Consider the following 24,002-nt stretch of genomic DNA (forward strand, 5'->3'; position numbering starts at 1 on the left):
GTCTGCCTTCCCTTCTATCTCTCCCCCCCACTTCTCTTATCCCCTTCCCCTTCAATTTTCCTATAGGGCAGGATAGATTTCTGTACCCCATTTCCTCTATTTCTTACTTCCCAGTTGTATGTGAAAACATTTTTTTTAACATGTGTTTGTAAAACTTTGGGTTCCAAATTTTCTCCCTTCCTCCTCCCCACCCACCCTCATGGATAAGGCATGCAACTAAATACAGGTTATATATGTGCAGTTATGCAAAACACTTCCATAGTAGACATGCTGTGAAAAACTAACTCTATTTCCCTTAATCTTATCCTGTTCACCCATTTATTCTATTCTTTCTTTTGACCCTGACCCTCCTCAGAAGTATTTGCTTCTGATTACTCCCTTTACCAATCTGCCCTCCTCTGTATCATTCTCTTACTCTCTTGTCCCCTTCCTCCCCATTTTCCTGTAGGGTAACACAGATTTCCACACCCAATTGAGTGTGTATGTTATTCCCTCCTTAAGTCAAATCCTATGAGAATAAGATTCATTCATTCCCTCTCACCTTCCCCCATTTCCCTTCCACTGTAAGAGCCTTTCCTTTTTGGGGGGGATAATTTACCCTGTTCTACCTCTCCCTTTCTCCTTCTCCTAGTATATTCCTCTCTCACCCCTTAATTTTATTCTCCAGATATGACCCCTTCATTTTCAACTCATCCTGTGCCCTCTATCTATCCATCTATATTTATATATACATACATATAATTTTTTCCCCTCCAACTACCCTAATACTGACAAAGGTCTCATGAGTTACAAATATCATCTTTCCATGCAGGAATGTAAACAGTTCAGCCTTAATAAGTCTCTTATGATTTTCTCTTTTCTGTCTACCTCTTCATGTTCCACTTGAGTCTTGGATTTGAAAATCAAATTTTCTATTCAGCTCTGGTCTTTTCATCAAGAATGCTTGAAAATCCTCTGTTTCACTGAATGACCATTTTTTTCCCTGCAGGATTACACTCAGATTTGCTGGGTAGGTGGTTCTTGCTTGTAATCCTATCTCCTTTGCTCTCTGGAATATTATATTCCATGCCCTGTGGTCCCTTAATGTAGAAGCTGCTAAATCTTGTGTTATCCTGATTGTGTTTCTACAATACTTGAATTGTTTCTTTCTGGCTGCTTGTAATATTTTCTCCTTGACCTGAGAACTCTGGAATTTGGTGACAATATTCCTAGGAGTTTTCTTTTGGGGATCTCTTTCAGGAGGAGATCAGTGGATTCCTTCAATTTCTATTTTGCCCTCTGGTTTTAAAATATCAGGACAGTTTTCCTTGATCATTTCTTGAAAGATGATGTCTAGGCTCTTTTTTTTGATCATGGCTTTCAGATAGTCCAATAATTTTTAAATTCTCTCTCCTAGATCTATTTTCCAGGTCAGTTGTTTTTCCTATGAGATATTTCACATTGTTTTCTAGTTTTTCATTCTTTTGGATTTGTTTTACAGTGTCTTGATTTCTCGTCAAGTCACTAGCTTCCAATTGCTCTATTCTAATTTTTAAGGAAGTATTTTCTTCAGTAAGCTTTTGGACTTCCTTTTCCATTTGGCCAATTTTGCTTTTTAGGGCATTCTTCTCCTCATTGGCTTTTTGGACCTCTTTTGCCATTTGGGTTAGGATATTTTTTAAGGAGGTATTTTCTTCAGTATTTTTTTGGGTCTCCTTTAGCAAGCTGTTGACTTGCTTTTCATGATTTTCTTGCCTCACTCTCAGTTTTTCCTCTACTTCTCTTACTTGCTTCTCAAAATCCCTTTTGAGCTCTTCCAAGGCCTGGAACTGATTCATATTTTTCTTGGAGGCTTTGGATGTAGGAGCTTTGACTTTGTTGTCTTCTTCTGGTTGTATGTTTTGATCTTCTTTGTCACCAAAGTAAGATAATATAGTCTGACTCTTTTTGCGCTGCTTGCTCATGATCCCGGCCAATTACTTGAGTTTTAAGGTCTTTCTTAAGGTAAAAGTCTGCTTCCAATGTGAAGAGTGTACTGTCCCAAGCTTTGGGGGTTTGTACAGCTGTTTTCAGAGGTACTTCTAGGGACCTGTAAATTTTCAATTCTTCCAAGGTGCTACGATAAGTGGCGAGGTGTTTTCTCTCCACCGCCACAACAAGCCCCACCACACCAGCATTCCTTCTCACCACAGGACTGCCCCTCAGAACTGTGACCCAGATCCAAGCATTGGTAAAGCAAGAGATTCTTGTCTCAGAATAGGCAAAGAGATTCCTGCAATCCTCCCCTGATCAGCCCCTCAATTCCCCCTCAGTCTGTGGGTCAGAAGCTCAGGAAAAATCCGCGGTCCCGGCCGGAGCTCCAGACTTGCAGCGGAGACCTAGCTCCTCTCTCACCGCAGTCACAGACTTTTCCCATTGAACTTCTAAGTTGTCTTTGGCATTCAGGGGTTGAGAAGTCTGGAAACTGCCAAGCTGTCAGTGATTCAGTCCTCTGAGGCCTACTCCAGCGTCACTGTGGCCTGTGCATCCACGCTGAACTGCACTCCTCTTCCCGCCTGGCCTGATATACCTTTCCAATCAACCATCCAGGCTGTCTTTGGCTGGAAATTTGTTTCACTCTGTCTTTTTGTGGTTCTGCTGCTTTAGAATTTGTTTAGAGCCATTTTTTTAGGTGTTTGGAGAGCTTTGGGAAAGAACTCAAGACAGTCACTCTATTCCCTCCACCATCTTGGCTCCACCCTCAAACCTTTGTCTTAAGGAACACTTTTGCAACTGCAATCATAAAGGTGTACACATTGAGATTGTGTATTCCACAGATACACTTGGAATGACATGTAATATATATGGGACATCTGTCTCTACCACAGCCATGAGTGCTCCAATCCTAAAGTACCTACAATAACTACACCTCTGGCTGGAACCAATTATCCCTTTATCCCCTCACCATGACAGACCAATATGTAGGCAGTTTTCTTTGCTTAGACATGGAAGCTGTTTTAGCACTGGCCTTGTGAAATCACAATGTACCAAAAGTACTATGCTAAACATGTAAAATGTGTATAAAAACTCCATATCTCCATATTGGCCACCTCAGATGAAAACAGATAACTCCCCAAATGTTAACTGGCTCTACTCCCCTAATATTAAACATAAAAACCACATGGGGAATATAGAAATCCAAATAGAAGCAACATAAACCTGTCATAAATCATAAACAAAACCTATTTGTGGGACACCATGGATGACAAATGGTCTACTGAGTAAATTTTAGAATGAGGCAGACAAAAGTTGGAAGGCTGGTTAATTCTGCCCTCCTCCTGCTTCAGCGTCATCTCCTTGGGTGTCTGATGTCCACAATGTCAAGTTGTCTCTCAGTAACTGCATTTTTACTGTGCTGTCTTTGTATGATTCTTCACTTAATGTATCAAGTTCAGCAATGGCTTCATCAAAAGCTGTCTTTGCAAGGGAGCAGGCTTTCTCTGGAGAGTTCAGGATCTCATAATAGAACACAGAGAAGTTCAAGGCCAGACCCCATCTTATAGGATGCGTTGGTTGCATCTCCTTTTTGCTGATTTCAAAAGCTTCTTGATCTGCTTGTTGTGATTGATTCACTATTCTTTTCTTGTCATCACCAGCAGTAACCTCAGCCAAATAACAGTAGTAGTCTCCTTTCATTTTCAAATAGAAAACTTTGTTTTCTGCTTGTGAAGTATTAGGAATCAAGAACTTTTCCAATAGAGACAGTACATCATTGCATATATCTCTTAGTTCGCTCTCAATTTTCTCTCTGTATTCTTGGGCCATCTGCTGTTTTTTCTCAGCACCTTCCATCTTTGACTCAATGCTTGAAACAACCCTCCAAGATGACCTTCAGGCTCCTACGCCATTTTTGTAAGCAACAGAGAAAAGATTCCTCTCCTCATTGGATAATTCAGCTCCTTAGTTATGGACTTCATGCAGGCATGTCATCATATCTCTCAGTCAATTTGGCCCTCTGCACCGGCTCATTTTTATCCATGACTGAATGTTCTGTGCCCAGAGTGAATGGTAGTGACAGATTGATGGCTGTGTGTGTGTAGGGGGGGATCTTCAGCTGTCTCTGGGAGGCGGCAGTGGCCAACCCTTCAATTTCTTGATGGTTGCAGCAGTACAACTCTTTGGGTATAGTGTCCCCTGTGTAACTCCCATTGCCAGGGGCTAAGCCTGAGTCAGGGAGCTGTCCAGGGTCTAACAGTCAATTTTTGAACAAGGGAAACCCAGCAGTGGGATCTCAGCCTCAGCAGAATAATGGCTGCTTTGTTAGTCCCAGAGACTCAGTCAAGCCTAGAGGCAGGCATTAGTGGAATGGGGAGGCAGCACTCCAATGTAACCAGTCATCCAAAGCAGAAATGTTTATTAAGGAACTGTTCTCTGATCAGCCAAATGCTTGGGAGTTCAGGGAATACGAAGTATCAGAGACACCCCAACCCACATAAAAGAAAGTACATACTCAATATGGAGTAATTACATCTGGATCTTAATGTAGCAGAGCTTTGTCAGCTCTGCACTTCTGTGGACTGCTATGAAAAAGAGAGGCTCAAGCAGAGTTCACCAGCTAGTGACACTCAGGGAACCTGCAGTTTTGGAACTGTATTTTAGAGAAATTCTGTAGGAGAGAAGCTGGTCACTAAAACTATCAACCATTTCAACCATCAACCACATGGGAGAAAACATGGGCAGAATCAAGTAAGCAACCTGATCTCTGAATGGTGGTTCACCTGCCCTTTAGTCCTCAACCCAATAAGGTCCAGATACCTACAGTATGAATTGAAAGATGGGAGTGGTTTTTCCTCCCATCATCAGTCAAGATCTGATGGGCATTTTGGTGAGACTGTTGCTCTAGGTAACCTTGTTTTCCTCCTCATTTGCCTATTAAAGGATTAGCTCAAAGCCTGTGTCTTCATTAAAATTGTGGATAATGTCTTGTTACTTTAGAAGAGGGCTGAACCCAGGAAGAAATTCTGATTAGGCATTGATAGCCAGGAGCAGGATCTGGGATCTTCTTCTCATGCCAATGTACTGCACCAATCTCGCCTGTTTCACTGTCCCTTCATTGCTATAATTTCATTTCCCCCATCCTGCATAGATAAGGAAATTTGGTGTCTATTAAATCTTTTTCTGTTGTCATTAATTCTGGTGGGGGTAGAGATTTGGAGAGAGGTTTGGATCCATGTAATGGGGTAAAACATCCCTACTTTGCAAAACTGAGGTGTGAGAGAAAGCAGATTAGACTTTGGTTAATTTGGAGACCCAACTACAATACAGAACATATAGAAATCGTGTTTTACATAGACAGGTATATTTTTCCACAAATAGGTGAGCCTATAAGCAAAGAAAACAAAATAATATTTGTGTCCATACTGATAGACACCCTTAGGTACGGCGGGATAGAGCACTAGGCCTGGAGTCAGGAAGACTTGTCTTCATGACTTCCAAGCTGACCTCAGATACTTAGTAGCTGTGTGATCGTGGGTAAGTCACTTAACCCATTTTGCCTCAGTTCCTTTTCTGTAAAATGACCTGGAAAAAGAAATGGCAAACCACTCCAGTATCTTTGCCAAGAAACTCCCCCAAAAGTGGGGTCATAAAGAGTGGGACAAGACTGAAATGACTGAACAACAACAATAACATGCCTTATAATTAAGGGAGGTTTATGCCTGGAGGGCTACCTCAGCCCAACATTGTTCTGTCAGCTAACCTCTTTGTCCCAGCAACCAGTGGAACACCCTTAAAGGAAACAGACACGCCTATGAGTTTTACACAGTGGAGACAACATCTCTGTGTTTTCCTCATAAATGGCAGCTTATCTCTCATTCAGTTATACATGTGAAAGCCTGTATCTCCATAACTTACATTTTGAATTGTTTCTCCATTTGAGACTTACTGTAGAGAAAAAAAGTTGAACTCCAACAAAGCAAAATCCTTCAGAATTAATCACAGAAAGTTCTAATCCTTAGAGTGCTCATTCAGAGACTCTACTCGAATCTGCAGAAACTCTTCCCAATGTTAGCTTTACCACGGATTTCACAAAGTCATTATTAGAACCAATAAGAAACCTTATTAATGGCCTGGAAAGGCTGGGCGTCCCACATGTGGGAGCACAAGTGTCCAACAGATACACACCTTTTTCATCCCTACTCCTGATTGGAATGTTCCTCCTCTGTTTCCCCACTAGCTGGGTAATATAAAGGTTACAGCCTATCTGAAGTGGCTAATTTGCCCCATGTGAGTCTCTGCCCCTAATCTCCCACTTCCTGCAATTCAGGGACCCAGGCCCTCATCTGCTTTTGCTTTTATTTGGGAACACCCCTTTTGATGTTAATCTATACCTAACCTCAGAACAGATTTTTCTGCCAGTTACTCTATTCATCCACCAATAGTGTTTTCTTATTCTAATTTATGGCTTCCTTTGTTAGAATTCTACCTAACTCTTAGACTGACTTTTGTGGAAAACTAGCCACTTCTCACATTCCCTCCCTGTTTAAGCTGACTCCAATGCTCTGGAGTATGCTGTCACATAGGCATCCACACCCTGATGGGTGATATGCAGAAGCAACACCCCCAACCACATTTTCCACACCAAGGATCAAGAAACAGACCAAATCACTCCCCTGTCCCCCCAAACTGAGGGAAAATGGTGATGAGTCACCATTGGTTAGAATAGGGGTGAGGAATCTTTGGTCTCAAGGCCACATGTGGCTCTCTAGGTCTTCAAGTGCTGCCCTTTGACTGAATACAAACTTCACAGAACAAATTCCGTTAATAAAAAGATTTATTCTGTAAAACTTGGACTTAGTCAAAAGACTGTACCCAAGGACCTAGAAGGCCACATGTGACCTTGAGGCCACAGGTTCCCCGCCCCGGGTTAGAGGAAGGGGGGAAGACCCTGCCATATGGGAGAGTAAGGTGAGGAACTGTGAAAGACAGTGTTAGAGAATCCCCAACACATTTAGACTTGAGCCCTTGACTAGGGATTGCCCAACCTGCTCATTCTTGCCTACTTTTCTCTACAATCACATCTTTGTGGATTTCTGTGTCATTAAAGTGTAGATGCAGTTTGGGAAGGACACTTACAGGCCTACTTGGAGTTACTGTGGATTTGCTGTGTTAAAAATTTTCTTCTACCCTTATCAGATTGACCCAACCCACTTGGACAGTGACTCACGTCTAGAGTGGCAGCAACTAAGGTATCCTTCTAGGGGAGGTCCTAATACATAAGCAGCCTAAACAAGGCCTAGTTATAGAGCCTGGAGATTGTGCCAGTCTGCCTATGGTTGAAGGGGCAGAAGAAATTGAGGGATAGCACTGGAGAAGGTTTCCTGTAGAGATCAGTGTTTAGGAGCTAGAATTCCCAGCTTGTCTCCCTGTGTGGGGCTCCCTCTGAGCTCTCTTGAGCTCTCAATGTAAGTCTAACTTGCCTCACCACAGGAAAGGAACCGAGTCTCAGTGCTTCTCCCTTTGGAGATTTTAGGACTGAGCTTACCTTAAACACTAGGTGACAATATAGGCCTTCAGGACCATAATAAGGAGGCCGGTGGAATAGAGGATAGTACCATCCCAGCCATAAAGTATATGAAGTAAGACTCCTCTGTTCACTGACTCAGTGGAGTCAATAAATATTTATTAAGCACTTACATGCCAGGTACTGTGCTAAGTGTTAGGGATACAAAGAATGACACAAGACAATCCCTGCCCTCAAGGACCTTCAGTCACCTGGGAGAAAACAATATATGAAAAGAAGCTGAAAAGGCATGGTTGTGATCATTCTTCTTTGGGGTCCCTAAGGTTCTGGTTCAATTATTCTTGAAAAAAAAAGTTTTTGACTCTTAAGTATGGGATCTAGTCAGCCTGTGCTAGTGTCTCCCAATTTTCACAATCAATTTTAAAGTTCTTCAGAGAGATACTGAGTATCTCTGTATTACTTCTTCTGACCTCCATTGCTTGCTTTGTGTGAGTTCTCTGTAAAACAGTCTTTTAGGCAAATGGCACAATTGGCATTTGAACAACATGGCCAGCCCATCAGGGTCACACTCTGTGCAGTAGAGTTTGAATGCTTTCAATTCAGCTCAAGAAAGCACCTCAGTGTCTAGTACCTTATCTTGCTAGGTGGTCTTTAGAATCTTCCTAAGAAAGTTCAGATGGAAGTGATTCATTTCCTGGCATGTCATTGATATACTCTCCAAATTTCATAGGCATATGACAATGAGATCAGCTCAATAGCTCTGGAAACCTTCTGTTGGTAGGCAGCCTGATACCTACGCATTCCTAAGGGGCCTCCAAAACACTGAGTTAGCTCTGGCACTGCATGCCATCAACTTCATTATCTATGTGTACATTCCTGAAAAGTACACTACCAAAGTAAGTGAACTTATCCACAGAATTAAAAATTTCTCTATTTGCTGTAACTGATGGTTCCATGTATGGATAGTGTGGTGCTGGCTGGTGGTGAAGCTCTGTTTTCTTGGTTTTGAATGTGAGGCCAAAATTAGCACAAAGAGTAGAGAACTGATCCATACTCTGTTGCATCTCAGCCTGGGAGGTTACATGGAGTGCACAATCATCTATGAACAGAGAGTTGCAACCTCCACTTTAGTCTTAACTTGCAGCCTTTTCAAATTAAATAAGTTAACATCAGTGTGGTAGCTGACCTTGAGGCCATTTTTGTCTTGGTTGAAAGCATCCGACAACATCACTGAAAACATTATAGTAAAAACATGGGGGCAAGCACACAGCCCTGCTTCACTCTATTGGTGACTGGGAATGCTCAAGAACATTATCCATTATCCAGAACCCATGCAAGCATGCCATTGTGGAAGTGGTGTAAAATACTGATGAACTTCTCCAGGCAACCAAATTTTGTCATGATCTTCTACAAGCCCTCATGGCTGACAGTATCAAAGGCCTTGGTCATATCAACAAAGATTGTGTAGAGACTGCTGTTCTACTCCTGGCATTTCTCCTGGAGTTGTTGGGCAGTAAACAGTATGCCAACCATTCCTCAGCCCTTTCTGAAGCCACACTGGCTCTAGTGTAGATGACTATATTCTCAGTGAAGGATCAGTATATTATGGAAAACCCTGTCAAGAATATTGCCATCCAAGACTAAGAGAGAGATCCCCTGTGATTGTCACAAGGCAACCTAATTACTTTTCCTTTATAGAGATGGATGATGGAGGCATCCTTGAACTCTGGGGGATAATCTCTTATTGCCACATAACCCAGAGGATCTCAGTCAGCTTTTGGATGAGCACTGAACCCCCTGCCTTGTAAACTTTAGTGGGAATAGAATCAGCACCAGCCTCTTTGCCACATGAGAGGAGCCTAATGACATTCAAAACCTCTTCTTCAGTTGGAAGTTCAGCTAGAGAGGGATTGACTCCAACCTGAGGTATATAGTCAATGGCTTCAGTGTTGATTGATGAGTCTGTTGAGAACACTCTGGAAGTATTCAGCTCATCTCTCTAGGATTGTGTCCTTATCACTAATCAGTATGGCTCCATCAGCACAGTGTAGTGGAGATGCACTATAGTTCTTTGGACCATGAATAATCTTTGGGGCATCATAAAATATTTTGGATTGTTACTATCAACATAAAACTGAATTTCATTTGCCTTCTTACTAAGCCAAGAATCTTGCATCTCTTTAAGCTTCACTTGCACTTTATTTTGGATGGAATTAAATGCTACCTTCTTAGAGATTGATGAACTATCCTTCTGGTAAACTCTATGGAGTTCTTACGTTTCACTTAACAGCTTATGAATTTCCCACCTTCTTCATCAGCCCAATCCTGATGTTTGTGTTTGACCCAGATAAGTAAAAGCAGACTTTGAAATAGGTAAAAATGGTAAAATTATATGGGTGGTGTCTTTTGACTTGTGCATAAATTAGACTTAAGGGAGGTAGGGTGGCATGAATTTGGCCTCACTCTGTCTTCCCAGAGTGATCAGAGTCCAATGGCAAGACAAAAGTAAAGACTACTGGTGATGGCTCAGGATGCAGTAGATGACCTTTGCCTCTTAGATGTCTAGTCAAACTCTAAGCACCCCACAGTACCTGTTTTAGCCACTTTCGTGGTCAATAGAAGAAATTATTCTTATCCACCCATTCCACCAGAGGAAGTCTTCACATGCTTGAGGTAGACATCCATCTAATCCATCTTAATGTGTTTGAGGTCCATTGGTTACCCTCAACCTGGTTTAGCCAGTTTACTAAATTGGTTTGCTGGGATGTGGTTGCTGCATATGTTACAGCTCCTTGTAGCCACAGGTGAGAGCTGGGTGACCAGTCAGACACCAAAAATGGAAAGCACCCTGAAACAGGCTTGGCAAGTCCTCATATAAGAGGTACTAGTCTTCTGTGAACACCCATATACTCCATGGAGCTTAAAATAAATACTTATTTCACTCATTTTGTATTAGCCTTTTTTAAGTAGCCTGCATATAAAGAGATGATAATTTTTTAGAATAAAATCTTGCATGAGCTTGTTAGTTAATAAAGTTTTCTACAGAAAAAGTCACTTAACTCTGTTTGCCTCAGTTTTCTTATCTACAATATGATCTAGAGAAGGAAACGGCAAATCACTCCAGTATCTTTGCCAAGGAAACTTCAAATGGTTTTATGAAGAGTCAGACATGACTGAATTGTCTAAACAATAACAATACTGTGAGTTCAGTCACTAATCAAGAGAGCAGGGCCCCAAAGCAGAAGATCCACTAAGGCACAATCTTTGGTTTGAGAAGCAAGACGATTGTTAAAATTTTAAAGGAGGTGTTCATTCTGTTTACCTCATTCCGTAAATGATAATAATTTTGCCTCCAAACTCATTCTGCTATCACTGAAGCTTTGACACTGATAGTCACCTCCTTGAAATCCTCCCCTCCTTAGGCTTCTGTGACTCCTCACCATTCCCACTTTTTTCTTACCTCTGCAGCTGCTACCTTCCTGTCTCCTGAGCTGTCTCCTCTTCCTCTTCTCAATCACTAAACATTTACCACTCAAAATCACTGCCCTCTATTTTCCTCTTTATATACTCTCTCCCTCAGACATCTTTTTATTCCCACTTCTTCATTTGAAACCCTCTAAAGACACCTCCTGAATCTTGATCTTGGCCCATCCTTTCTTATAGGCCCACTTCCTACAATTCCAGCTCCCTGCTAAACATCTCTACCTGGATGTCCCCAAACACCTCAAACTAAAAATGTAATAGTTGGCATCTTGTCCCTGAAATCAAATACTTCTCCTGACTTCCTGATTTCTGTTAATGGCACCACCATTCTCCCTTATACCAGCTCTTGAAACCTGGAGTAATTTGGGGTCAGGTATCTCTTTTTCCTTCAACTCCCACAGACAAGTCAGAAAACCTTACTGATTCTTCCTCTCCAGTGTCTCTTCTCTTCCCCAGCTTTTCCAGTCACACTAAGATCATCCAACTTAAAGCCCTTTAATCCTCAGGTATCTTCACCTAAACAAATATAACAGCTTAACATACTAACTGAATTACCTGATAATTTCTACTGTGTCACCTTGGCTGAATCACTAACTTGGGGCCCTCAGGTTCCTCATTGGTAAAATCAGAGAGTTGGCCTAGATGATCTCCAAGGTGCAAATCCTGGGATTCTGTGCAGATAAGGAGACAGTTTGAGGGAATCACCCACAAGTGAAGCTCCTTCAGAAGAATAAAAGATTAGGGAGAAGGGGTACACCTTAGCCTCAGACATTGGGGCTCAGAATGACCCCAATGTGGTCACCAATCCAAGAGAGTCAGACTAGACCTGAACTGCTTGGAATAACCTCAAACATCTTTAGCCTCCTGGTTTCTCAGACATTTGCCTGTCCTTTTGTTAACATTATGATCTAAAAATGGGAAAATATGTTATAACATTTCCCAGCTGTAGATCTTCATGTTGCCAAATTCCTGACAAGGTACTACTGAATCTTGGATACATCTGGACATATTTCTGGCTCCTCTTTGCTTCCCTGACACCTTGGGCTAGCTGTGCTGGTAAGTCCTGAGTCCATCCCCATACTTTGACTGCCCTACTCAGCTCAGTCCTTCCTACCAGGATGACAGTCTTCAACATGGCTCTCTGTCCAGCTCCAAAGGCCAGGCATGATGGGTCAAGCTTCAGCATCTGCAGCAACCTCCTAACTGCTCTCTGTGGTTTAAATCTTCTCTTCAAAGCCCCCAGCTCACATGACTCTCCATTGCCATTTAGATAAAGAACAACTTGTTTAGCCTGGAAATCAAGGCCTTCTCCACTCTATCCCCATTTCCATTTCTAGCCTTCTTGTCCACTTTTACCCACATGAAACCTCAGCTCAAGCCAAAATTTGTTAATAATCCCTTAGTTCCTTCTTGTGCTTCCCTTTTCTGTGGTCATTCTCCTACAGACATGGATTCTCTCCCTATTACACAATCCTCCCAGTCACCTAGGCTCACAATTTCATTGTTATCCTCACTCTCATCCTCCATATTGAATCTGTTTACAGAACTTGGCAATTTCGCCTTTGTACCATCTTGACTATACCTCATTTTCTCCTCTGACCCTGGGATGGCCCTGATGCAGCACCTTCCACCTGCACTACTCTAATAGCTTGTCCATGAGTCTGCCTGCCTCCAGTCTCTCCCCATTCTAGTCCATCCTCCATTCAGCTGTCAAATGGATCTTCCTAAAGCACAGATCTTACCATGTCACCCACCTGCTCAATAAACGTCAATGTCTCCCTATCACCTCTAGCATCAAATTTAAAAATCCTGTTCACCTTCAAAGCCCTTCACATGTTGGCTCCTCCTTTTAAGTCTCCTTACCCCTGATTGCCCCCTCCCCCATCCATGTACTCTGTGATCCAGTGACACTTACTTCTCTACTGTCTCTACTACTAGATACTCCATCTCCCAACTCTAGGCATTTCTACTGGCTGCCCCCATGTCTGGAAGGTTCTTCCTCCTCAGGCCAGATGAGGGGCTTGCCTGGATTTCTGCAAGTCCCAACTAAAATTCCATCTTCTACAGAAAGCCTTTCCCAATTCCCCTTTTGTTGGTTATTTCCAAAATATCCTAAATATATCTTGTTTGTACACAGTTGTTTTCATGTCATCATCCTCAGGAACTTTTACCTTTCTTTGTTTCCCCTGCAGTTAACACAGTGCTTGGCACATAGTAAGTGCTTAGTAAAAGTTTGACTAACATCTAGCTGGGAGGCTACTTAGGTATTATGTAGTTTGGATGATTGTCCACACGGGGGCATAACCTGCTCAGTACACTTGTGGGTGATAGCAGGGTGTTCCTTGAGTTGTCAGCTGTCAGCCATCACTGCTAGGACTGGGAGATCTCACTGCCTTTGGGTTTTCCTTACTCAGGCCCTGACAGGCTATCTCTAGAAGGCCCCCTTTCTCTTGCCAGCCCTGGAGAGTGGGTGTTACATATGGCATACAGCCTCCCTTCCACACAGATGCAGTGCAGGTGACAAAGCTCAAAAGTGGGTCAGATTCATGGAGGATTGCTCCAGGTCAGGATAGAATCCCAAAGAGGTTGTGATTGGCCAGGCCAGGCTGCAGGGGAAATAATATGGACTGTGACAGAGGGGCTTTCATCTGCTCCCCTACAATACTTATACTAGCTGTAAGAGAATTTTGTCCCATTCCCTAAGGGCTTCCTCCCTGCCCAGGACAAAGGATCTCACATCCTTGCTTTGCCATTGCAGAGGCCCCTTGATCCAGACTTTGGCTTCAGGTAGAGCAGCCAAAGGAGGAAGAGATGACATGTGGAGGGAAGAGATGACATTGATAGATGGGGGATGGGGGAAGGGGTACAGAGAATGTCAGCCCTGCCAGATATAGGGGAGTGAGGGATTGAAGAACACTGAGCTTACTTACTTTCTCTTTTTCAGCTCATTAACAAAGGATCATGAAAATAAGAGAAAAATCAGACTGGGTCAATCTCCTTGGTCTCTGCAGTCCAATATTTGCCTCTATCCTGCCTCTAACTTGCATCCAAGGAATGGATGGGGAGACCTTCCCCTACTCCACCATGATGTTATTCATGAAACCCAGGATTGGTCTTAAATACTCTATCTTCCCTTATGGCCTTGAAATCATACCTGGAAAATTAATGGAGAAAAGTCTACCCCTTCCCCCCCACCAAATCAAAGCTAAATTGAAATGTCTCCAGCCTCTTAGGCAGACTCTATGAAGGTGTGTAGCAGGACAGAAAAGTTTAGTCGGTGGTGGGAGGGCTTTGCAGCTCTGACCATGTCACCCCCAATCAATGCCACTTAATCAATTCCACCACTGATTAATACTGGGGATGGCAGGTATTGTACAAAATATTCATTTATCTTTCTGGATGTTCTGGGCAGATTTTGTCAACTTGCCAGCTCAAGCAGCCTTCTTGCCTTGATGACACCTCACTTCATGGACAGCGAAATGACTTGCATTAGGAAATAGGATCCATTACTTCCTATCCAGTTGGATGCAAAGTTACCCATCAGAGTTTCTGTACTAAGATAACAAGGAACCATTAAATACCTACCTAGAAGAGGATAATCAGAGAAGCTCTCCACTGACATAGGCTTGCCTGGAACCATGTCAATGATGGCAGCATTGCCAGAATTTAGGAATTTAGGATCATCTTCCAGCTTCTTACCAGAATCATGACCAATGTTCTCCTTCAGGTCAGCAAACTTGCAAGCAATGTAAGCAGTGGGACAATCCAGAACATGTGCATAGCCAGCACTGCTTTGGCCTGGATGGTTCAGGATAATGACCTGTGCAGTGAAGTCAGCTGCTTCCATAGGTGGGTCATTCTTGTTATCACTGTCCTCTTTAGCATGGCATCTTTGACAGACATGTTCTTGACATTCAAACCAATGTTATCCCCAGGCAGAGCCCCACTCAAAGCTTCATGGTACATTTCAACAGACTTTACTTCACTTGTAACATTGACTGAGGTAAAGGTGGCCACCATGCCTGGTTTTAGAACACCACTTTCCATTCTGAGAATAGGTATAATACCACTACCACCAATTTGTAGACATCTGATAGATGAATGGGCTTGCCAGTTGAACAAATTGGTGGCAGAATGCAATCCAAAGCTTCAAGCAGAGCAGTTCCATTAGCACTGCCATCCTTATGAGTGACTTTTCACCCCTTGAACCAAGGCATATTACAACTTGGCCCCAGCATGTTGTCACTATTCCAACCAGAAATTGGCAAAAAAGCTACTGTGTCAGGGTTGTAGTTGATTTTCTTAAAATAGGTACTGAATTTCTTGACAATTTCCTCATATCTCTCATGGCTGTAAGGGGGTGGTAGGGAGAGCAGAGTTTGATGGAATCCATTTTGTTTAAACCAACAATCATTTGTTTTACACCTAGTGTGAAGGCCAGAAGGACATGCTTACAGGTCTGCCCATTCTTTGAGATACCAGCTTCAAATTCACCAAAACCAGCAGCAACAATCAGGACAGCACGACCAGCCTGAGATGTGCTTCTAATCATGTTCTTGATAAAGTTTCTGTGTCCTGGAACATCAATAATGGTCACATAGTACTTGCTGATCTCAAATTTCCACAGATATCAATAGTGATAGCACATTCCCATTCACCCATCAGCTTATCCAAGAGCCCAGGCATATTTGAAGGAGCTCTTTTACATGTCAGCAGCCTCCTTCTCAAACTTCTCAGTGGTATTCTCATCAATTCCACCACATTTGTAGATGAGGTGGCCAACAGAGGTAGACTTTCCAGAATCTACGTGTCCACAATGTTAATGTGAGTCTTTTCCTTGCCCATTTTTGTGGAGGTTTACCTATGGTTTTCACAACACCTGTGTTCTGGCAACAAACCCATTGCAAAAAAGCTGCTGGTTATATTTTTAAGAAAGAGCAGGAAGGTGTCAAAATGCTGGAAAGGTCCCTGGCTAGGGTCAAATTATGAAGGCCTTCAAATGCTAAACAGAGGACTTAGTATTTAATTCTAGGGACAATAGGGAGCTACTTAAGGTTTTTGAACAAGGGAATGCTACACTCAAGTTCATTATTCTTCTGCAATATCATTTAATCACTTTTGTGCATTATGGATTCAAGAAGGGAGAGAGATAAGGCAAGGAGACCAAGGAGGAGACTATTTCCATAGTCCAGGGAAGAGGTAACTTCTGAGGTCCTCAGTACCCATGAGATTCTAGGAATACTGTTCTCTTTTTTACCTCAGGAAAATCTAGGCATTGGAAGAGAATCTTCAAATGAAACCTCTGCCTAGGAATGATGATGTAGTTCAGTCCTGATCCAGATTGGTTCTCCCATCTCTGAGGCTGCCCAACCGTGGAGCACACAAGAGAACACTTAAGTTCTTATTCTGGACATTTTAGAGGCAGTTTCTAAGAGCTGGGGACCACCCTGACTGCCATTCCTCTGTGTCCCTTGTCCTTTCCCTGTCCCCAGGATGCTGTGGGTGTGGACAAAAGTTCTGATGATGACCCTGTTGGTGCTGACTTCCCTAGTGGCTGTAGGCAGAGAAAGCCCAGGTAAGTACAGAGCAGTAGCTTCCCAGACAGAATAGGTGGAGAAATGAGAGAAATGCTCCTCTCCATATGGCTCGATCAAAGAAGGGCTGGAAGAAGGCTGGCACTTGGAGGGATGGGAAGGTGGAAGAAACCGGTCTCTAAAGTCCCGTCATCCTATTCCTGTGCTCCCCTCCTCTCTGTTTTTTTTTGTGTTTTTTGGGGGGTTACCCCCCTTTTTGGTGAGGCAATCAGGGTTAAGTGACTTGTCCAGTGTCACACAGCTAGTAAGTGTCAAGTGTCTGAAGCCAGATTTGAACTCAGGTCCTCCTGACTCCAAGGCCAGAGCTCTATCCACTGCAACACCTAGCTGCCCACCTCTTCCCTTTAACCCACATTCCAAATATACTCTTGCTTTCCCTCCCTTTCTCCATCCCTAAATGCATCTATTCTCAGGGGCTCTGAGTCTCTCTCTACTCTTCCCATCAAACTCTCACCTAAACTTTGCTGTCCTAAACACTTTCCCATAGATGGCCAAATTTGTTAAACTGATTTCACCTTTGGCGTTTATAAGGGAAGAACTTTCTTATTTTGCTTATCCATCCGTGGAAGAATGGGAGGATCTGAAAGCCTTACGTGAAGCCAAGGTATTTGGGATCCATCCCTAGCCTTTGGGTTAACATGGTAATGGCAGCATTTTCCTATGCATCCCCCTGAGGAAGGTCAGAGGCCAACTATGAACTAGAGAGACCAAGGGGGCTGAGCCAGGATGGGATTTCTTTTATCTTCATATCCCTTGTCAATGGGCTGAAGAAATATTCCAGGTTCAATATTCATAAATCTCCACTTCTCTTTCCAGTCAGGGATTATTTCCTGTTGTCACTGACAGATCCTCACCCAAATCAGTGACTGCTATCATCTGTCTCCTTGCTATTGCTCCCAGAATCCAGGATCTGGATCATAGGACTTCTTGCATGAAGATAGCACCAATCACCCAATCAATAAGCATTTATTAAGTACCTCTCACATATCTGGCACTACACTTGGTGCTGGAGATAGGAAGGGAAAAGACCCAAACCAGTTCCTGCCCTCAAGGGGCTTAGAAGCTCTCAGAGGAGACAACTTGTACGAATAGAACTCTACACAGAATAAATTAAACATAAGTACAAACTAATTTAGGTGGAAGCTTTCTCTTGAAGGCACTAGCATGTCAAGGGTTCATAAAAGACTACATGTAGACAGTGGTGTTAGATCTTTGTCCTAAAGGAAATCAGGTGTATGGGACAGAGACCATGACTCAAATTCAAAACAAAGACTTAGATACCTTGAAAGCAGAAAGGAGTTTATTGCTTTCTCATGAGAAAGGGTCCCACCCCTGGTCGCCCTAATGGTGTCAGCCAGGGAGTAAGAGAAGGAGTTGGTTGTAGAAAGCAAGGCTTATTTATACCCTAATGAGTTCCTTCTCCCTAACCCCCTTCTCTTTATCCCATTTGCTGGGCTTCAGGGGGCATAATCTATTCATGGAAATCTTCCCCAGCAACAGAGAACAAAGGCAGTTACACAAGTTTGCCCAGAGACAAGAAAAGGTGGGAAGTCTTGCAGTTTAGGTTGGGGGTAGGGCTATTCTTTCTGGTACATACTTAAAAACAGGGTCTGAGGTGGGGTGGGGCTGACAAGGTCAGAAGGGAGTGTGTTTCAACAATACAATTAAATTCCTTGAGAAGGCTGTCTACAACAGGTGCCTCCAATTTCTCTCCTCCCACTCTTCTTAACCTCCTACTATCTGACTTCTGACCTTATCTCTCTCCAAATGACCAGTGATCTCCTAATTTCTGACCTTTGTGAGAACTATTAACAAGAATTATTAACCCTTTGAGGAGGCTTCACTTCTGAGAGATCATCTCTCACACAGGGAATCTAAGAGGTAGAGATGAGGAGGGAGTACATTGCAGTCATAGGGAACAACCAATGTGAAAACATGAATATGAGTGATAGAACATGGTATAGGGACAGTGAAAAAAAAGTAATTTGGTGATATCATAAAGTTCATTGAGGGGAAAAATGTATATAACGAAACTGGAAAGGTAGGTTGGGGTCACATTGTCAAAAATCCTACATCCTCAAAAAGGAGTCTTCTGGGCAATGACAGAAACCCCACCAACCAGAGCAAGGTTTGCAGGCAGATAGTGATCAGATCAAAGGCCTTTTAATGCTATTCCAAACATCTTGCTCAAAGCCTGTCCTGGCCCCAGCCTGGCCACCACTTCCCTCATGAAGTTGATTATCTGCCTTGGATCTCTCATCCATGATGTATCTAGAAAACCCTTCATTTTCTTGATTCTTACATCAGTACAACCCTCTGGGTAGAGTGTCCTATGTGACTCCCATTGCCAGGGGCTGAGCCTGAGACAGGGAGCTGCCTAGGGTCTAACAGTCAGGTCCTGAACAAGGGAACCTGAGCAGTGGAATCTCAGCCTCAGCATGGCTGCTTAGACAGGTCCAGAGACTCAGACAAGCCTAGAGGCGGCCATTAGTGGAATGAAGATGCAGTGCTTCAATGTAACCAGTCATCCAAAGTAGAAATGTTTATTAAGTAACTGCTCTCTGCTCAGCCCTGTGCTTGGGGGCATGGGGAATGCAAAGTATCAGAAACACCCCAACATAAGTGAAAATGTAGCTGGAGATCCAAGTTCTTCCCTAACCATGTATTCTACAGAGGAGAAGTACAGCAAGAGGGGAAAGCAGAGGGATATTCCTATGGCACAGGATGGGCAAGGAAGGAGCAGGTAGGATCTGAGCTGCCCCAAGATCAGTAAGTGTTTCTTCACTATATTACTTCACATTTATGTGGTGTTTGAAAGTTTGCAAAGTATTTTTTTGTTTTTTTTTACAAATATCTCATTGTCAATAAAACTGTGGGAGGTTTATAGGTAAAGAAACTGAGCAAGACAGAAGTTAAGTGACTTGCACAAGGTCACATTGCTAGCAAGTGTCTGGGGCTGAATTTGAACTCAAGTCTTCCTGATTCCAGGTCCATTGCTCTATCCCCTAGAACACCTACATGCCTTCTTCACTTACTTAAGCAGTAATCACTGAGGATTTACTACATGAGAGTCACTGTGACAGGGGCTGTGGGGATCACTAAAAAGTCCAGGAATTGCCTTTGCCCCTAGGAGTTTGTAATCAAGCTGATAGCCATAAGGCTGAGCACCAAGGCTGAATGTGGTACATGCCATGAACAATGCATAAACGACCAGGGCAGTAGGAATGCAGATGGTGGCCTTACTTTTGGTGAACACCTTCTCCTATGACCTTGGGCAAAGCATCGGACTTCACTTTCCTAAATTGTGAAATGGTGTATGTGTAGTAGTGGTGGCAGAGAAGGGGTGGAGTTAGATGGAATGATTGTTAAGATTTTTTCTAGTCCTAACATTCTATCAATTAATCAAGAAATAAGCATTGACTAAGCACCAGCAATGTACTAGGGAGTTTTCTAGGCATTGGGAATACAAAGACAATAATGAAACTTTTGTTGTTATTCCAGGAGTTAACATTCTATCAGACTATAGGGGTGTGTGTGTGTATGTGTATGATGTATGTAACATATATATATATATATATATATATATATACACATACATATATATATATGAGAGAGAGAGAGACATATCTGTATCTATATCTATATGTGTGTATATACAAAATACACAAAAATAAATACCAAGTAGTTGTGGGGGAAAGGCACCAGAGTAGCTAAGACCCAAAGAAAGAGTTTCATGTAGAAGCTGGTGTTAGAGCAGAACCTCAAAAGAAACTAGGAATTCTCCTAGGCAGGTGAGGATTGAGGGCATTCCAGGCATGGGGCACACAGGCCTGAAGATGGGAGCTGGTGTACTGCATATGAGGAACTGGCAGAAGGTCATTTGGCTGAAGTAGAGATCAGTGATGTCATACCCAAATAGGAAGAGGGGCCACTAAACCATAAATAATGGCCCCATGTGGGCCACACATTGAGTTAAACATATTGATATTATGTATTTGCATTGTGTTTTTATTTATTTCATTAAATATTTCCCAATTACATTTTAATCTGGTTTGGGCCACACAGGAGTGGTGTCTGTCACATGAGGCCTGTGGGTCGTATTTGACACCTCCACTGTAGAGTACATGAAAAGGAGTTTGGAAGGGGAGACCAGAGTCTGGGAATAAAGTATCTGAAGTGCCCAACAGAGAGTGATGATTTGTTTCTAGAGCCAACAGGGACCACCAGAAGTCACTGAGCTGGCAGGGTAGTGGTGGTAGAGAGTGACATGTTCAGACCTTTCATTTAGGGACTGATATACCTGGATTGGATTAGAGTGGGGAAAGACCATATAACTAGGATTCTTTTGGGTGGAGTGATTATGGAAGGTTTAAGGGAGGTGGTGACATTTGATCTGGCCTAGAAAGATAGGCAGCATTGTGCTGAGGTGAGATGAGAGAAAGGAAATTCCATGTCTGAGAGGATGAGCACAGAAGGTGGCTAGCATATGATCAGTTTACAAGCATTTATTTAGTGCCTATTGTGTGACTTGCACTGGGATTACAGAGAACAAAACAAAGCAAACAAATAGACAAAGAAAAAAAACACAGAAGAGTCCCTGCTCTCAAGCCACTTAGTTTCTCTCATGGGAAACAACACACACACACACACACATACTTACAGACACACACACCCCTATACACACTCATTGTATGTATATATACACATACACACATACATACATACATATTCAATGAAAATATAAGGTAGTTTTTGGAGGGAGGGTACTAGCAGGAAATGCTTCGTGTAGAAGGTGGAATGTGAGCTGAGTCTTGAAGGAAAGGTTTCTAGGAGACAGTGATGAAGAAGGAATGCATTCCAAGCCTGGGAGATAGCCAGTGTAATGGCATGGAGATAGGAGAGATGGAGTATTGGGTAGGAGGTGCAATAAGAAGGCCCTGGAATGTGGCTGGACTTGAAAAGGGCAGAAACAAAATGAGGCTTGAAAAGATAGGTTGAGGCCACTTTGGGAAGGCCTTCATAAGCCAAGCAGAAGAGAATTTTATATTTTTTCCTAGAGGTAACAGGGAGACACTGGAGTTTATTGAACAAGGGAGTGGCATGGTCAGGCCTGAACTAAAGAAAAATCATTTTGGCCACTGGGAAGAGAAAGGTGTGGAGCAAAGACAGACTTGTAGGGGTTGGGGTGGGGGAGATCCACTTAGAAGCAATTGCAATAATCCATGATCTGAATTAAGAAGAGAATAGAAAGAAGAGCCCAATTGCTGTGGGGATACAAAGATTCTATAAAGACATCCCAAGTAAAGAGGGTTCAGAGAGCAGAGAGGAGGATTTAGGCTGGACTTTGGGTATAATTTCCTTGCAGTGTTTGTGCTGGGTTGGTTAGGTGTAGACTTGCCCTGGGGGGAGGGACAGGGAATTAATATCTTGAAAATCAGCTGTGGGTGCAACAAAAGGAATAACTGTCTGAGAATCAGAAGGTGGGCGTTCTAGTCAACGAATTTGCTGCCAAGCTGTGGCTAGGGGTGGAGGCTCAGAATGGTAGAGCAGGGCATCCGCATAAATATCAGCCTGATTCTTAGAAGAAGCGAGCAGGTGTAGCAGTTTTTTTTACCCCCGTGCCCAGTCAGGGTTTGGGGGTGACTGCTGCCAGACAGAGCTGACCTGCCTCTGGGTCCCCGCAGACACTTTATAGAACAGATGAAGGCTGAGTGTCACTTTGTCAATGGGACTGAGCACGTGCGGTTTGTGGAGAGACTCATCTACGACCACCACGAGATCCTGCACTTCCATAGTGATGTGGGGGAGTTCGTGGCCTTGACGGAGCTGGGGCGGCCCATTGTGGAGCTAATGAATAGCCTGCTGGAGGCCCTGGAGCAAGCGTGGGCCCAGGTGACTGTGTGCAGGGACAGCTATAGATTGCTGGAGTCCTGGATGCAGAAGAGGGGTGAGTAGGACAGACAAGAGGGGAAGAGGAATGGAGAAAGGAAATGATTGGAGAGGAAAGGGGAGGGAATAAGGGGAAAGAAAGAAGAGAGGAAGGGGAGGGAAGGAGGCTGAGATGAGGAAAGGACAGGAGGAGATAGGTGAGGAGAAGCGAGGGTGAAGCAAGCAATGAGTGGAGTGTGAAGAGAGAGGGGAGGGCAGAGTGAGGGGAGATGAGAGGAGAGGGAAAGGGAAAGGGAAAGCGAAAGGGAAAGGAGAGGTGAAGGAAGTGGGGACTGGACTAGGAAGATATGCTCTGGGTCTCTCACTCAGGATCTTTCTTTTTTCTTCTAGTTGAGCTCCAAATGACTGTGTATCCATCAAAGATTGCTACCCTATGATACCCAAACCACTTTGTTTTGTTACTGGTTTCTATCCTGGGGACATTGAGGTCAGGTGGTTCCTGAATGGGTAGGAGGAGATGGCTGGGGTTGTGTCCACAGGCCTGATCAGCAACGGAGACTGGACCTACCAGATCCTGGTGATGCTGGAAATGACCCCCAAGAATAGACATGTCTACACTTGTCAAGTGGAGCACTCCAGCCTTCAGAACCCTGTCGTTGTGGTCTGGGGTGAGAAGCAGCTCCTGATCCTTCAGACCCAACATTCCTCAGGACATGGCAACCTCTAGTTCTAGTCTCCTGTTGCCCTCTCTCCTCCTCAACAATTTCTTGGCTTTCCCTCAGTGCAACTCCCTGCTTGCAGTGCTGGGCTGCAGACTATGGGGACCTAGGACCTTGGCATTCTTAGTGGTCCCAGGCTTAAAGCTAGCCTCCTTTGGGGACTCTAATCACCTGTATCCTCCTTTCCCCTAGCATAGGGCAACTAGGTTTTCCTTCCTCCTTCCCTTTAACCAACTACTCAGGCTTTCAGACTTGGCTGCTTAGCACACCAAGACAGCTCCTAGAGGGAAAATTGTGGTTCTTGGGGTGTCTTCTCCCTAGAAGCACCATCCAGCTCTGACCAGAGAAAGATGCTGATTGGAGTTGGGGGCCTTGTGCTAGGACTGATCTTCCTTGGGGATGGCTTCGCTGTTCACCTTAGGAGTCAGAAAGGTGAGAAACTCATGAGATGGCCCTGAGCCACATTTGTTCTTTCCAAGGGAGGAGGTGGGGGACTGCATTTGACTGGAGCTCTGAATCTGGTGCAGGGTGATGAAGTCCTCTGGCTCTGACTGTAGCTCTTCATCACCCTGACTTTAAAAAGGGAGCTCAAGAGGCCAGATCTCAGGCCTCAAAAGGTTTTGGAGAACCCATTTTCACAAAGGGAGCTCTTTGAGACATGTTGCATTCCAGCTCTGAGAGCCCACACATACCCAGAAGCATAGACGGAGCTTCTCATTACATTTTGCTCAGATGAGGAATTTTACCCAATTTGCAGTTTCTCTTATTCTAGTGTACCGATATTTTTTATTCAAAAGCTTTTTAATTTAATGTCTTCCAAATTGGCTTGATTATTTT

The 24,002-nt window shown here is 43.5% G+C and overlaps 1 protein-coding gene and 2 pseudogenes across 1 annotated transcript; 1 reads left to right on the forward strand and 2 right to left on the reverse strand.

Annotated features, from left to right (window-relative positions):
• Positions 1 to 3,279: 3,279 nt before the first annotated feature.
• On the reverse strand, positions 3,280 to 3,997 carry LOC114025086 (annotated as a pseudogene).
• Positions 3,998 to 14,346: 10,349 nt separating this feature from the next.
• LOC114025085 lies at positions 14,347 to 15,829 on the reverse strand (annotated as a pseudogene).
• Positions 15,830 to 15,916: 87 nt separating this feature from the next.
• LOC114025050 (DLA class II histocompatibility antigen, DR-1 beta chain-like) lies at positions 15,917 to 23,623 on the forward strand. Its single transcript, XM_027838369.1, has 5 exons — positions 15,917 to 15,927; positions 16,456 to 16,542; positions 22,242 to 22,504; positions 22,986 to 23,114; positions 23,487 to 23,623. The coding sequence occupies exons 1-5, from the start codon at positions 15,917 to 15,919 to the stop codon at positions 23,621 to 23,623; spliced, it is 627 nt and encodes a 208-aa protein (XP_027694170.1).
• The last annotated feature ends 379 nt before the right edge of the window (positions 23,624 to 24,002 follow it).

This window comes from Vombatus ursinus, unplaced genomic scaffold (assembly GCF_900497805.2).
Source record: "Vombatus ursinus unplaced genomic scaffold, bare-nosed wombat genome assembly UNPS02014826.1, whole genome shotgun sequence".
In the NCBI taxonomy this organism is placed as follows: Eukaryota; Metazoa; Chordata; class Mammalia; order Diprotodontia; family Vombatidae; genus Vombatus; species Vombatus ursinus.

Bases quoted from the DNA above. Each gene is read 5' to 3' on its own strand.
- LOC114025050 (XM_027838369.1), top strand. The intron at 22,505-22,985 runs GTGAGTAGGACA...TTGTGTCCACAG, and splicing joins GTCCTGGATGCAGAAGAGGG to GCCTGATCAGCAACGGAGAC. The intron at 23,115-23,486 runs GTGAGAAGCAGC...TCTTCTCCCTAG, and splicing joins CCCTGTCGTTGTGGTCTGGG to AAGCACCATCCAGCTCTGAC.